This window comes from Ixodes scapularis, unplaced genomic scaffold (genome assembly GCF_016920785.2).
Source record: "Ixodes scapularis isolate PalLabHiFi unplaced genomic scaffold, ASM1692078v2 PGA_scaffold12__126_contigs__length_90152505, whole genome shotgun sequence".
Lineage (NCBI taxonomy): Eukaryota > Metazoa > Arthropoda > Arachnida > Ixodida > Ixodidae > Ixodes > Ixodes scapularis.
The window spans coordinates 8,943,218-8,955,440 of NW_024609838.1; the positions used below are offsets into that span (position 1 = coordinate 8,943,218).

General features: G+C 49.2%; 1 protein-coding gene across 1 annotated transcript; it reads left to right on the forward strand.

Annotated features, from left to right (window-relative positions):
- Positions 1-1,758: 1,758 nt before the first annotated feature.
- LOC115315626 (glucosylceramide transporter ABCA12) lies at positions 1,759-5,913 on the forward strand. Its single transcript, XM_040208810.2, has 3 exons — positions 1,759-1,782; positions 2,144-2,366; positions 5,666-5,913. The coding sequence occupies exons 1-3, from the start codon at positions 1,763-1,765 to the stop codon at positions 5,867-5,869; spliced, it is 447 nt and encodes a 148-aa protein (XP_040064744.1). The 5' UTR covers positions 1,759-1,762; the 3' UTR covers positions 5,870-5,913.
- The last annotated feature ends 6,310 nt before the right edge of the window (positions 5,914-12,223 follow it).

The window sequence follows — 12,223 nt, forward strand, 5'->3', positions numbered from 1 at the left end:
GTTTCTTAATTGAGGAAAATATTGTTGAAAGTAACGCCACGAAAGTAACGGATTACTTTTGGGAGTAACGGTCACTTACATTTATGGGAGGGTAATTGTAATTGTAATAAATTACAATTTAGCCTTGAGTAATTGTAAATGTAATTCCTTACAATTTTTCAGTAACGTGTACAAGTCTGCCTAGGAGAGGGAATTTGAGATCACGTGACTGGCTCGGTGGCGATGCGAGGAAATATGGCGGTGCCCCAGTGAGTGAGCGCCGCTCGCTTTGGAACTAATATGTCGTTGTAGCTGCAATATAAGGCACGTTAGTCAGCAACGAATAATGCAGGAGGCTTTCGCTTTGCCTTACCTCACTTAAACCGCAAAGCATGGGCAATGACATCGCCGCATTTTTAGAGTGTGTTTCGATTCTGGGCATTCCTAAGCCTAAATGACCGCGATAATTGTCGGCATGGCAACGTCTTTGGAAAGCGGATTGTTGATAGCACACAAAAGCAGACGGCGCCGACAGACTTTTTTTCTAAATTATCCAAGCATCGCGAGGAGAACGCTGGAAGTGTAATTCTACGGTTCACGCGCGCTGGCCTTCCTCTTATAAAAGATTTGAAGTAAAAAATCATAATAAGGCTTTAACGAACGCGCGTGCAAGGCAAAGTTTGTTTTATACTTTTTGCTTCAGAACGGTTACTACTGCAGACGCCAGCGCGTGCGACGCGTGCAACTATACAGTCGTAGCATGCACCTCGGTGCTTGGATAATTTAGAAAAAAGGTCTTTTTGGGACGCCGTCTGCTTTTGTGTGCTATCAACAATCCGCTTTCCAAAGACGTTGCTATGCCGACAAATATCGCGTTCATTTAGGCTTACGAGTGCCCAGAATCGAAACACTATCTAAAAAATGCGGCGATGTCATTGCCCATGCTTTGCGGTTTAAGTGAGGTAAGGCAAAGCGAAAGCCTCCTGCAGCATTCGTTGCTGACTAACGCGCCCGATATTGCAACCACAACGACATATCAGTTCCAAAGCGAGCGGCGCTCACTCACCCACCGCCATGTTTCCCTGCATCCCTACCGAGCCAGTCACGTGATCTCAAAATCCCTCTCCTAGGTACTGCGGCTAACTTTAGCCGCGGTTAGTGCTTCGAGCAAACGGGCCCAGGGGAACAAAAACGCAGGATCGCAGCACATTTACTGTACGTGACCGGCGTACTGTCGTGTATTATACTGCGTGATGCACGTTAAAGAGCCTCGCGGTTGTACTGCACTGGCTAAATTTCTCCCATACAGCTGGGAGACTCGTCGCCCGTTGAGGCAGACCAAGTTTTAGGCTGCATAAACATACACACAACCATATTCTTTTTTTTTTACTGTACGTGGTTGGTGTAGTCCGTGCCAACAAACGGACAAAGACGGCGAGCGCCAGGACGCTACACTTTTTGTCGCTGCTTCATCAACGCCATCGGTTCGTTTACCGTTCCCTGCGGTCGGAGTTGGCGTGAAACAGAGTATATAGCGATATCTGAACGAACGCCATCGCGTCGTCGAATAGTCACCTTGCCGGCCAGTACTCATTGTTCTTTTCTTGCAATCAACTTCTCCATTGGCAGAGTAACGGAACAGAAGCTGCTCTCTCTGGGCATCGCCATAGTCGGCGTTCCCCCGATCCTCTTGCTCGACGAGCCGTACTCCGACGTGGAGCCATTTTTCCGCCACCAGATTGTGCGGTTCCTGCAAATATTGAAGAGCGTCCGGGCCACGACGATGGTCATCAGCGCTCATAGGTGAGGGCTCGCGGGCCACGAACACCCGGTCAGGCTCTGAAGACATCGTACAAACGGAGTTCTGTGGACTCTGTCCCGATTGCGTGTCTTCTGTGCTTTACTAATCCTGTCACGTTGGTGACACGGCAACTGTCTGTAGTCATGTTAGAAGCATGCACATATATGTGCGAAGCATATGTGCCTCGAAAACGCTCGAAGCGTGTCCACAGATACCTCTGTCATCTTTTCTGCAGCGAACATCGTGTCGTTTGTATGAAGTGTCAGCAGTGTTACCGCTGATTATAGTTGTCAGCCTGTGCGGGACATTGAGGCATCTTATAGTAAGGCCTGGTGAGGCGACAAAGTGTGACGTGGCCCGCAGGCTGTCCCATTGCGAGGAGCTGTGCGACCGGGCCATCGTCCTGGAAGACTGCAAGATCGAGACTATGGGAGACTACGACCAGATGAACCACAAGTTCGGTCGTTGCTACATGATCAAGATGAGGCTGCCCGCCGACCGTCGGGCCGACAGGGGCCTCCAGCGGCAGCTCATCGAGCTCATGCAGGAAGAGTTTCACCAGTGCGCGCCTTGCTACAGCTACAAGGTACCCGTTCGTTGAATTGAATTGAATTGAAAACGTTTTTATTTAATTGGAACCCTGCAGAGGTTTAGAGCAGAGGGAAATTAAAACCCTCTGCTCTAAACTTTGCGTCCTCCACTAGAGGAGTGGTTCAAAGGTCACGGGGAAGGGATTGAATCAGGAATTGAGTGAATGGACAAGGAAAAAGTGATGGCTAACGTTGTGGGGTGTCCTTTCTTGCGTCCTCCGCTCGAGGAGAAAGGGGTCACGAGGGAGGGGTTGGGTCAGGAATTGGGTGAAGGGACAAGGAGGATGGGATGACAAGGTGCTGGAGTTATGGGGTGTCCTTTCCTACTGCCTCTGCTAGAGGAGGGGCCAGGGGTCACGGGGGAGGAGTTAAGCCAGGAATTTGGTAAAGGGGAGTAGGTGATGGCAGGCTGCTGGGGTTGTGGGGTGTCCTTTCTTCGCAGCCCCAAGAGAAGTTGAGATTGTGGTTGCTAACGTTTCATCTCAACCGTAAAAGTTCGACTAAAAAAAATTAAAGAATTCATTGGTGGATCTTTAGGGAATTCGTTCCCTCGAGAAACGCACACATATCCTCCTTTGGAAAACGCCTCCTTCACTTTTCTGTCTTGGCTTTCTCCTTTGATTTTCTCTTTTGTTTCGTCTATTTTTGCTGCCTATTTTTAGCTTCGTTACGGGATCTGTGTTCTCTTTCCCAAAGGAAAACGTGTGCGGCGTTTCCCGTGGGTCATGCTAACGCATCCAATAATAATCCACCAATGAATCTTTAATTTTTGTAGCACGAACCAAGGCATACGCGCTCGGCACACCTGAAAGTTCAGACTCGCCCCAGCATCTGCGCGCGCATTGGCTTCTGCCCCGTGACGTCGCCTCCCTCTCGCCTCTGTCCTTCTCTACTCTCCTCCACTCCACGCGGCGCGCCTCCCTTTCCACTGTTTTGTCCACAGAAGGACGCCGTCAGCTTTTCCCTGTCATGTGTCATGCGAACGCATTAAAAAAAAAAAAAAAGATGCCATACTGGTGTTGGGAAGGGGGGCGGACTTCTAAGGTTCCAGTGAGTTAGACTCCTGCCCTTCTGCTCAAATGCCTTCAATCATTAAGTAGCAAGCTTCACTATTGTGGACGCTAGGGAGGCTCAAGTAAGGGTGGGTGCAACTGCTAGATCGGCGATCACGGGACATGGACTCCATTTAATTGCTAAATTTTGCTGGGAGTCTTTAGGGCAAAGGGTCGTTTTCTTTCCTAACTCAGGTCATAAAAGCCCATTAAGGTGCTTGAATAATTTACACAAGGTATAAATGATTACTTTTCCATAGCCACCAGTTTTGTTGCGATAGGTTAAGTATTTTTTAACGCGAAAAATGGTAAATTCCGCCATCTTGGACGTTGCTGCTTGTCTGGCAACCTTGCTTTCTCCGCTCGACGTTTGCAATTCTCGGAGCGAGAAGGAAGCGAGAGAGGCTGCGCCAAGGCGCTCGTTGCTTGCAAAGGGAGGCGAGAGGAGGAAAGGCGCATGGAGCAACAGAGTTGCAACAGAGCGGGCGCCTGCTCTCGTGCAGGCAACACTGGCGCATATCCTTTCTCGAATCCTCTCCCTCAGTCGCCGCCATTATATTGCAAACGCCAAAGAAATCAACGCCACCTAGCGGCTAGAGTATACAACCCTGGTGGCGGGTCCATTCGCCGGTATTCTGGCGCATATCAGTTATTTACAGCACCTGGTGGTCTAAAGAAAGAAAGCCGTGAAATAGAGCTTGCAAAACACGCGACGAAAATCACCAATAGTCGCCGACAACTTATGCAACGCGGGGCGTGGCAAGGTCCGAGCATCTCATTATCGCACGGCCTGCAGCCAATGAGGCTGCGGCATGAGCCGATATAAGAATGCCGAGCAACCAACCACGAAGCGAGAGGTGTGAATGCCATAAGCCACGCCCTGCTCCTCTTAAATGTCAAAGAACAGATTCGAGATTCTGCACGGCAGAAGATCCTCCTCACCGTGAGGGAGGAAGAAACAGGCAACGGTACACCGGATGCGCTGCTGCGTAGCCGGTTGTGAGCCGTCGCAAGAGCACGGGTCTCGCTGCCACGCCTTGCCTTTCTTAAGCTCTTAGAGATTGCATAGGAAAGGAGCGGACGTAACTCAAGCCCCGACCAGGGCGCCCCTAGCGGTAAACGGATCATTTTCATCGGTGGGTCCTTTATACCCACTGCACCCTGATTACATTCGCTCGACTTTTCCGCCACGGAAAAAGCTCACGGAGTTCGTAAGAATCTTACATCCCGCCGTAATAATGACGGGCACACTAGGCCCGCGCATTTCGTCACAATTGCTACTCGACGAGTACGCGGCGACAACCGCTAGGTGGCAGCGAACAATTAGGGATCCTGTATTACAGAGAATATCCATCAACTCAATCGGGGGTCACGTGGTTTATGGGCCGCGTCTGCATTGCAAGCTACAGGCGACGAACGCGTTGGTCTTTCGCAAGCGTCTCTGCCTCTCCGCCTGCTTTCCTTCTAACCACGCGATAATGCAGCGCATGCGCACATGCGACCAATCTCCGATGGAGGCGTCCGCCATTAAACTGCCAACGCTCCCCATGGTTTGAGTGTGACCCTCTCTGCAATCTAGGCTCTCTACGAACAATTTGTGGCAGAGTCGACGCCGCTGGCGTGCTCCTTCCCCGTAAAGATTTGACGCTATTCAAGTGACAGTTTTTTTTTTTGTTTGTTTTTTGTAGCTGGTTGTTTGAAAGCACACCGCAGATTGTGCGTGCGAACGACTTCCTTGAAAGCATACAGCTGTCTAAATGTCGATCGCAGGCTGTCGGCTCTTACTCTAGATAGACGCAAACCGCTTAGAGGCTGGATTCGATAGAACTGTATTGAATTATTTTTGGCTGAATCCTACCTATTGAGTGATTAGTAAAAACAAAAACAAAACAAATATAACTTGCATTGCTGTAGCAAACTGATTAAAGAAACAATTCAGTCTCAATGTTGCTTTGTTTTTCATATATCTCCTTCTATAGATCAAAGCGCTGTTTATTAACGAGCCAGCGTTCGCCCACACTAGGTGTGGGCGCTGCGCGGGCGTAGAAACCAAATTCGTTAGAAGTTAACCGTTTGCGCATGCGTCGTGCCGACAGCAGCGCCACCGCTGACGTGTGACCTCAGAGCCGCGCGCTGGTGTATCTATCTATAGTAATTTGTGTTCCTATCGTCTTTTTGTAATGTATTTAGCGACGAATACGAAAATCTGGAGCCTGAACGAAGGTTCCCCGAACATTTCGCAGGGCATGATCGCCTTCAGGGTGGGCAAGACCTACACCAACTGGAGCGAGGTATACTCCAAGGTAGCGGCTCACAAGAGCAACCTGGGTCTGCCCGAGGTCTTTGTGGGCGACATTTCGTTCGAGGACATCTTAGTCGGCCTGGCGAGGTGCCAGATCCTTACCATGATGATACGTCCCAACACCATAAGCACCGCGCCTTCTTAATCTGGATCGCCTCGCAGTATGCGCAGCATATTTACAAACAAATAAAATCGGATCCTGAATGGAGGCTGAATCTACCTACTCTTTATCAAATTTTAGAATCAAGTATCCTGTCACACAGCACGGTACCAGAACCTATACTCTGTTTCACCTTGTGTCGTACCGCAGGAAAGGCTACAAGCGCGAGCCCCTTGCTCTAGGGTACATCTCGGCGGCACAAGCTCTCGTGCACCAAGGCCAGCTGCCAACGCTATGAGCTCGCGCATCTAGCCTTCGCTGCGGTACAACATACGGTGAAACGGAGTGTAGCAAGTGTCGCGACCGTGTAGGGACTAAATGTTTTATTTTTACACTTCCGGCCTGCACAATTTGCCTGATTTTTGTGTAACTTAGGGTGTCTTCATGTTCGCTTTGCTTGGGGTGATGACATCTGTCCATTTTGTTTCGAGCGGTCATTTTTATTTTTTGTTCTGAAGCACATGAACGAGCGTGTCCCTCCTGCTCACGCTCGTGGCACTGACTGCTACAGCGACATTTTGTTTCCTGCGATTTCTTTGCATTTTCCCAATGAGCTCGTGCTGTCGGCATCGGGTACCACAAACGATGGCATCACCTTAGACCGCGGTGCCCTAAACAGAAGGACATTGAGGCATTCTAGTGTGACTGTTTCTCGTTATATGCGTAAAGTCTAAAAAAAAAAAAAAGAAAAAAAAAAACATGGGATGTAAGAGACATGAATGTACAAAAATCAAGAATGGCACGGATGTGTTCATAGTGTATCCTGTTTTTTTATAATGTTCAAAGTGACGCATTTGCTCGACTCCACCTATGATACAATTATGCTTTTGGACCGCTCAGGGAGTAAAGTGCCATCGATCGACCTGCGGATAGTCATGTTCAAGAGGTCTGAACCAGCTCCTATCGTAGTCAGCCGAGGGCAGCTCCAGCCGTGGTAAATAGAAACTAGCGCCACAAGGCGCTGGTGGCAGAAAGGCGAACATACGTATGGACTCAGGGCTTAAAGTCTGGGGGGTCTCAGGGGGTCTCGGACCCCCCACTGATTTTAACGGATGGTCTGAGACCCCCCTCCACAGCCCCCAGCATGAGTAAAATCAAAAGCACATCTTGCAATAAAATAGCTTGTTTTTAGAAATTGGACATTTGGGGATTAGCAATTTGAGGGTTGCAGGTACAGCGTGGGTAGAGTCAGCAGTTGGGTTTATTTTATGTGCATCTAGTTCATCTCGCCAGAACCCTTTCCCCCCTACCTTCTTGTAGGGACCCCCCTCAACTTACGAGAGACTTTAAGCACTGCGTATGGTGCCAGACGAAAATATTTTGAGAAAGACGGCCAGATGGCGCCAGCACTGTTGTTAGCGTGCGCTCTCCTCGCCTCCTCCTCCTCCTGTATTTTTTAGAGCGCAGCTCTTAGGGGCCCGTTCCCGGCTTGAGCGGCGTCAGCGTCGCCGTCGCCGTCGGCGTAACCAAGGTCATCCCAAGGTCACGTGACCCCTCCAGATCACGTGACCCCTCCCAAGGTCATCTCAAGGTCACGTGACCCCCTGAACGTCACGTGACCCCCAAGGTCACGTGACCTTGGGGGTCACGTGGGGTCATCTTCGGGTTACGTGACCCCTCCCAAGGTCATCTCAAGGCCACGTGACCCCAAGATGACCCCACGTGACCCTTTGAAGGTCACGTGACCCCCAAGTCACGTGACCCCTATGAGGTATAGTGACCCCTCTGAGGTCACGTGACCCCCGAGGTCACGTGGTCTCCTCCCCAAGGTCACGTGACCCCAAGGTGACCCCCACGTGACCCCTCTGAGGTCACGTGACCCCCGAGGTCACGTGACCCCTCCAGGTCACGTGACTCCCAAGGTCACGTGACCCCCTGAGGTCACGTGGGGGTCACCTTGGGGGTCACGTGACCTTGAGGTGACCCCCATGTGACACCCAAGGTCACGTGACTCCCAGGTCACGCCTCCCCGAGGTCACGTGACAACCCTCCCCGAAGTCACGTGACACCCCCCCCCCCCCCCCCCCGAGGTCACGTGACCCCCCCCCCGGAGCATATTAAAGAATGAGGGGAGGAAGAGGAGAAGGAGTCTACCCTCCCCTCAGTACCCTTCACTCCTCCTCCTCAAGAGCTGCGCTCCAATTCGGCGTTACAGGGATTTGTAAACGGCTTTCACTTTTTTCTTTCCGTTTTGTTTGTTGGATTGGTGCCGTCTGCTCGACCGGCGCCGTGCTGGCCGCTCGCCAGCACGGCACCGGTCGAGCAGGCGAACAATTGCGCTTCACGTGATATTACCAGCGCAATAAATCAATAAAACAAGGAGCACGTTCATTGAAATGCATTTTTTTATTGAACACCACTGAAGTGAGTTGTGGAGGACGCTGTGGACGCAGTCTCCGCGTCCACTGTGTGAGCAGCATTTGAATATCGTCACCGCAAAGCTCGATGACGCATTCCCGGGGATCGTACTGTTGCCATTGTCCCCCCAGCTCCGTCATCAAATTTCGCGAAGGAGCAAAAGGCGGCTTTGGAAGGAGAGACTGAAAGAAAAGCTCCGCCTTCGTCCTGTGAATTCCGCCGCGACGAAGACGCTTCTTGGTCAGTGGTGTTGCGTTCAAGTATTCTTGGGTACCACTATAATGCCAGGAAGCTGGTGTAAAGTAAGAAACATTCTTACCCAATGTCGTTGCACAACCCCTTAAATCCTGAATGTCTTCTATTTGCGTGGCTACGGCAAAACAATGTTTTCGCCGATACTGAAAGTGACGAAATTCAAGATGGCGGCACCCTTGTGAAAAAGTGCGTATACGATGACCGTCGTGCTTACGCAATAGATGTTTCCGATGCGAATATTACCCGAAGGAACACAACACGATGATGCGAAACTCTTGCATTGTTGTTTTATCTCAATATTCCTCGGGTCGGTTCTCTATCGACTAAATGGCCGTGACGCGTTCCTAGAGGCCCAGAACGGCCGGCCTGGGCGTAGTACTCCGCAAGGCGGCGACGCTAGCCTCTCTGTGCGTGAAGCTAAGGTAGATATGTTCCAGCGAGGTGTCCGTGATGTAGAAGTCTTGCAGCTTGAACGTCTTCTTGATCTTGGCCATCCTGCTGAACATCTCGCTCCACAGAAAGCTCACGTGGGTCATGCGAAATTCCATGAGGCCCTGCGGCAGGAAAGGTACAAACGTGGCAGCGACGACAACTTCCTTTTCCAAGAATATAAATGGATAATAGGGTCTTTTAGCAAACCATTACCGTGTTTCGCGAACAGCACTACCATTGAAGCATATCGCCGGGTGATGCCGTGATCGCGGGCTACAGCAGGCTTCAAAGACACCGGTAGCGCGTTACGTGGAACACGGTAACGGTTTGCTAAAAGTCCCCAAAATGGCAGCGACTTTGATCTTTAAAGTCGTGTAATGCACGTAATGCGGTATTTAAATTGCGATCGTTACATTTGTTTGGAAAATATTAAACTGCCGTTTCGACGAGCAAAGAACACGCTAGTTCATCAAGTCTTCCGTTAAATTTATAATGGAATTTTACGCGGTAAATTTACTGGAAAAAATTGAATACGTACGTAATTCACGTGACATCAATTTCCTCGCTAAATTTAACTTGGGAGCCGAATTCGTGTAAAGGTGAATTTTCTCGCAAAATTTAACGGGGTCATGCCGAGGACGATCAAATTTTTTACAAATAAAAAGCTCCGTAAATAAAGGGGGGAAAAATTGCTTGCTTTTAAATTTTATACCATCCATGACTGAAAGAAAGCACGTATGCTCAAGCCTACGTTCCCGTCTTCGTGTTTTAACGAGCAAGCAGAGCGATATTTGGCGAGCCCGCGACTTTGAGACGCATGCCGTGCCCTCGATGTTCGACTCCTGCAGTTTGTAAGAATGTTTTAGTTTCCTTTCGCTCTCAGTCACATGAGTTTCATATCTGGTATGCGGGGCAATAAAATAATAAGACGTATCAACCTGGAATATGCGAGAAAACATAGGGGAGGCTCGACAAGAATGTCTCAATCGCGCATTTTTCGTAAACACCTTCCAGCGGCGTGAGAAGACATCAAAACACTGTTTTGACGAATACCAGAAGTTAAAACACTCAAGATGGCTGCGCCCTTGTGAACAAGGCATGTATTTACGCGGTATATTATTTCGTTAAATTTGAAGTAAAAAGACACTACGTTGTAAAGTTCTTGGTTCATAGTTGAAAAAACCCCGAGACTGCGGGTAAACGACACAACACTAAAAAGTTTCTAACGTGGCTGTGAAAAGTTCTGACCTTCAAGGTATATCTTTGTAGGTTTTCGGGTAAAAAAAAAACGTTAATTTTTTTTTTTTTTTTTGTGTGTGTGTGTGTACGTGTATGTGTGTGTTAATGGGTTAATGTAGGTTTTCGGGTGGAAAAAACGTTAGGTCGTTTTTTTCTTTTTTTTTTTTTGTGTGTGTGTGTGTGTGTGTGTTAATGGGCTTAGGCTTTCCAGTGTGTTTGGCGGTCGGGTAGCGAGGGGTCAAAGATAAGAGAGGTGCATGACGCAGAGTCCGTTGCCCTTGTATTTAGTCAAAGGTTACATTGGTGGTAAGTGGCATTCTTTGGGGTTCTCACCATCTCCCCCTTTTGTGTTTTTGTATCGAAGTGCCTATATAAGCAGATTTCGGAAAATAAAAATGTCAGCTGTGTTAGAGAGTTTTTAGTGGTGTACTCTAAGAAAAAATGAAGGAAAAAAGTAGCAACGGCGCGCCTTCCTCCCTTCTACCGACGCGCCCCCAAGCGGACACGAGAAAACGGGTGGAACGAAACGTTTTTCTCCTTCTCCAGGCAGACGGGAGAAAGCTTTCGCCCTCCCGACTCATCGTCTTTCGGTTCGTTTTTGGAGCAGGTCGCGCACGTTGTTTAATAAATAGCTGTTGAGTCGATTGAGCTTCAGCAACAGCGAAGGCCGCCTGTAATTCCGTCTTCCAGTTTAAACGTCCAGAACATTTCGGTTGCATTGACATTTTTATCACTAATTTTATCAAACGAGCAAACGAAGCCGCTAGAAACAGCGAAGTTCCGGAGCAGTGCCAGCAGCGCCACGTACACTGGGGGATGGCCATCTCCGGATTGCGTGACTCGCGCGGCACGGAACTGACGGAAATACAGCCACTGCAGGCTGCAGCACTACAGACTACAGTAGCGAAAGCACGCGGAACTGTGTCGACGTTTTCGACGTTATGGAAACCGCAGGAACTGCGTCCAAGACAGGCAGGTTTTGCTGCCGGCTGCCTGGGTGCCTTCCCCCCTGAGTTCGGTTCTGTTTTCCGATGCCGAGTGCAACCGGCGTTCAACGTGGTTTTGTGTTTGTGCGTGTCAGCAACATAGCTGCAACATCGTGATGACAGTGTTGGGTTGTGAACAGAAGACTGGAATTATCGCCGATGTGACCATGTGTTCGCGTATCAGTGGTGTAACAAGAAGATGAGATCGTAAACTGTTGGGCATTGATGCCGCTGGTCGGGTTGTGATCGGAGGGGGCGGGGTGTCGCAGGTTGACATTCCGCTTTACATTAAAAAGTTTAATACCACTTGAGGGATTACGTGCAATCGATCAACGTGCGTATAGTCATGTTGGAACGCTGGTCTGAACAGTAGAAGCTCCTATCGTACAGTGGCCAATGTGACTGTCGGGATTGTTTCGTCCCCGACAGCGATTGCGCTCAGGGGCAAGGACTGAACAGTACGAAATCGTGACGTAAAGTACGTATATTTGCAGTATGGAATTTCGGCATTAAAAACAATAGTGGGTAAAATCGAAAAAAAAAGCTACCCTTTATTTTGCTGTTTAATTATACTACGGTTGCTGGAGAAACTGCCCCCGTGGTGCGCTGGGATGAGCGCTAGAAGTTTTCGGGCTCGCCACGGCGTAGTTCCGTACACTTAAACCTGCCGCAAGTCGTGGCATTGACTGCATTCAAGTTGATCGAAAAGCAATTTCTCAGTCCGTGAAGCATAACTTCCAGCTGACTGAATATCCGCTCTACAGAGATTAATTCAAACGGCAATTGCAGCTTTGCGCGAACAGCACAAATAGAAATACAAGCTACGACATGCCGTGTGGGGAAACAAACTCATGGCTTCGAACCGCATTGGAGCGGATTGATTTATTGGCTTTCAACTAATTACGGCATGATTGAGCGTTTACTTTTTAATAAGTGATTCAACCCCTGAGCCATTCAAAATACTTTCAGAGGTATGACATTGCAGGGAAAAAATCAACATGCTGGGAATATTTTTTATTGCTTAGGGAGTCACCGAAAAGTTCCGCACGTTCAAAACGACCAGTATAAA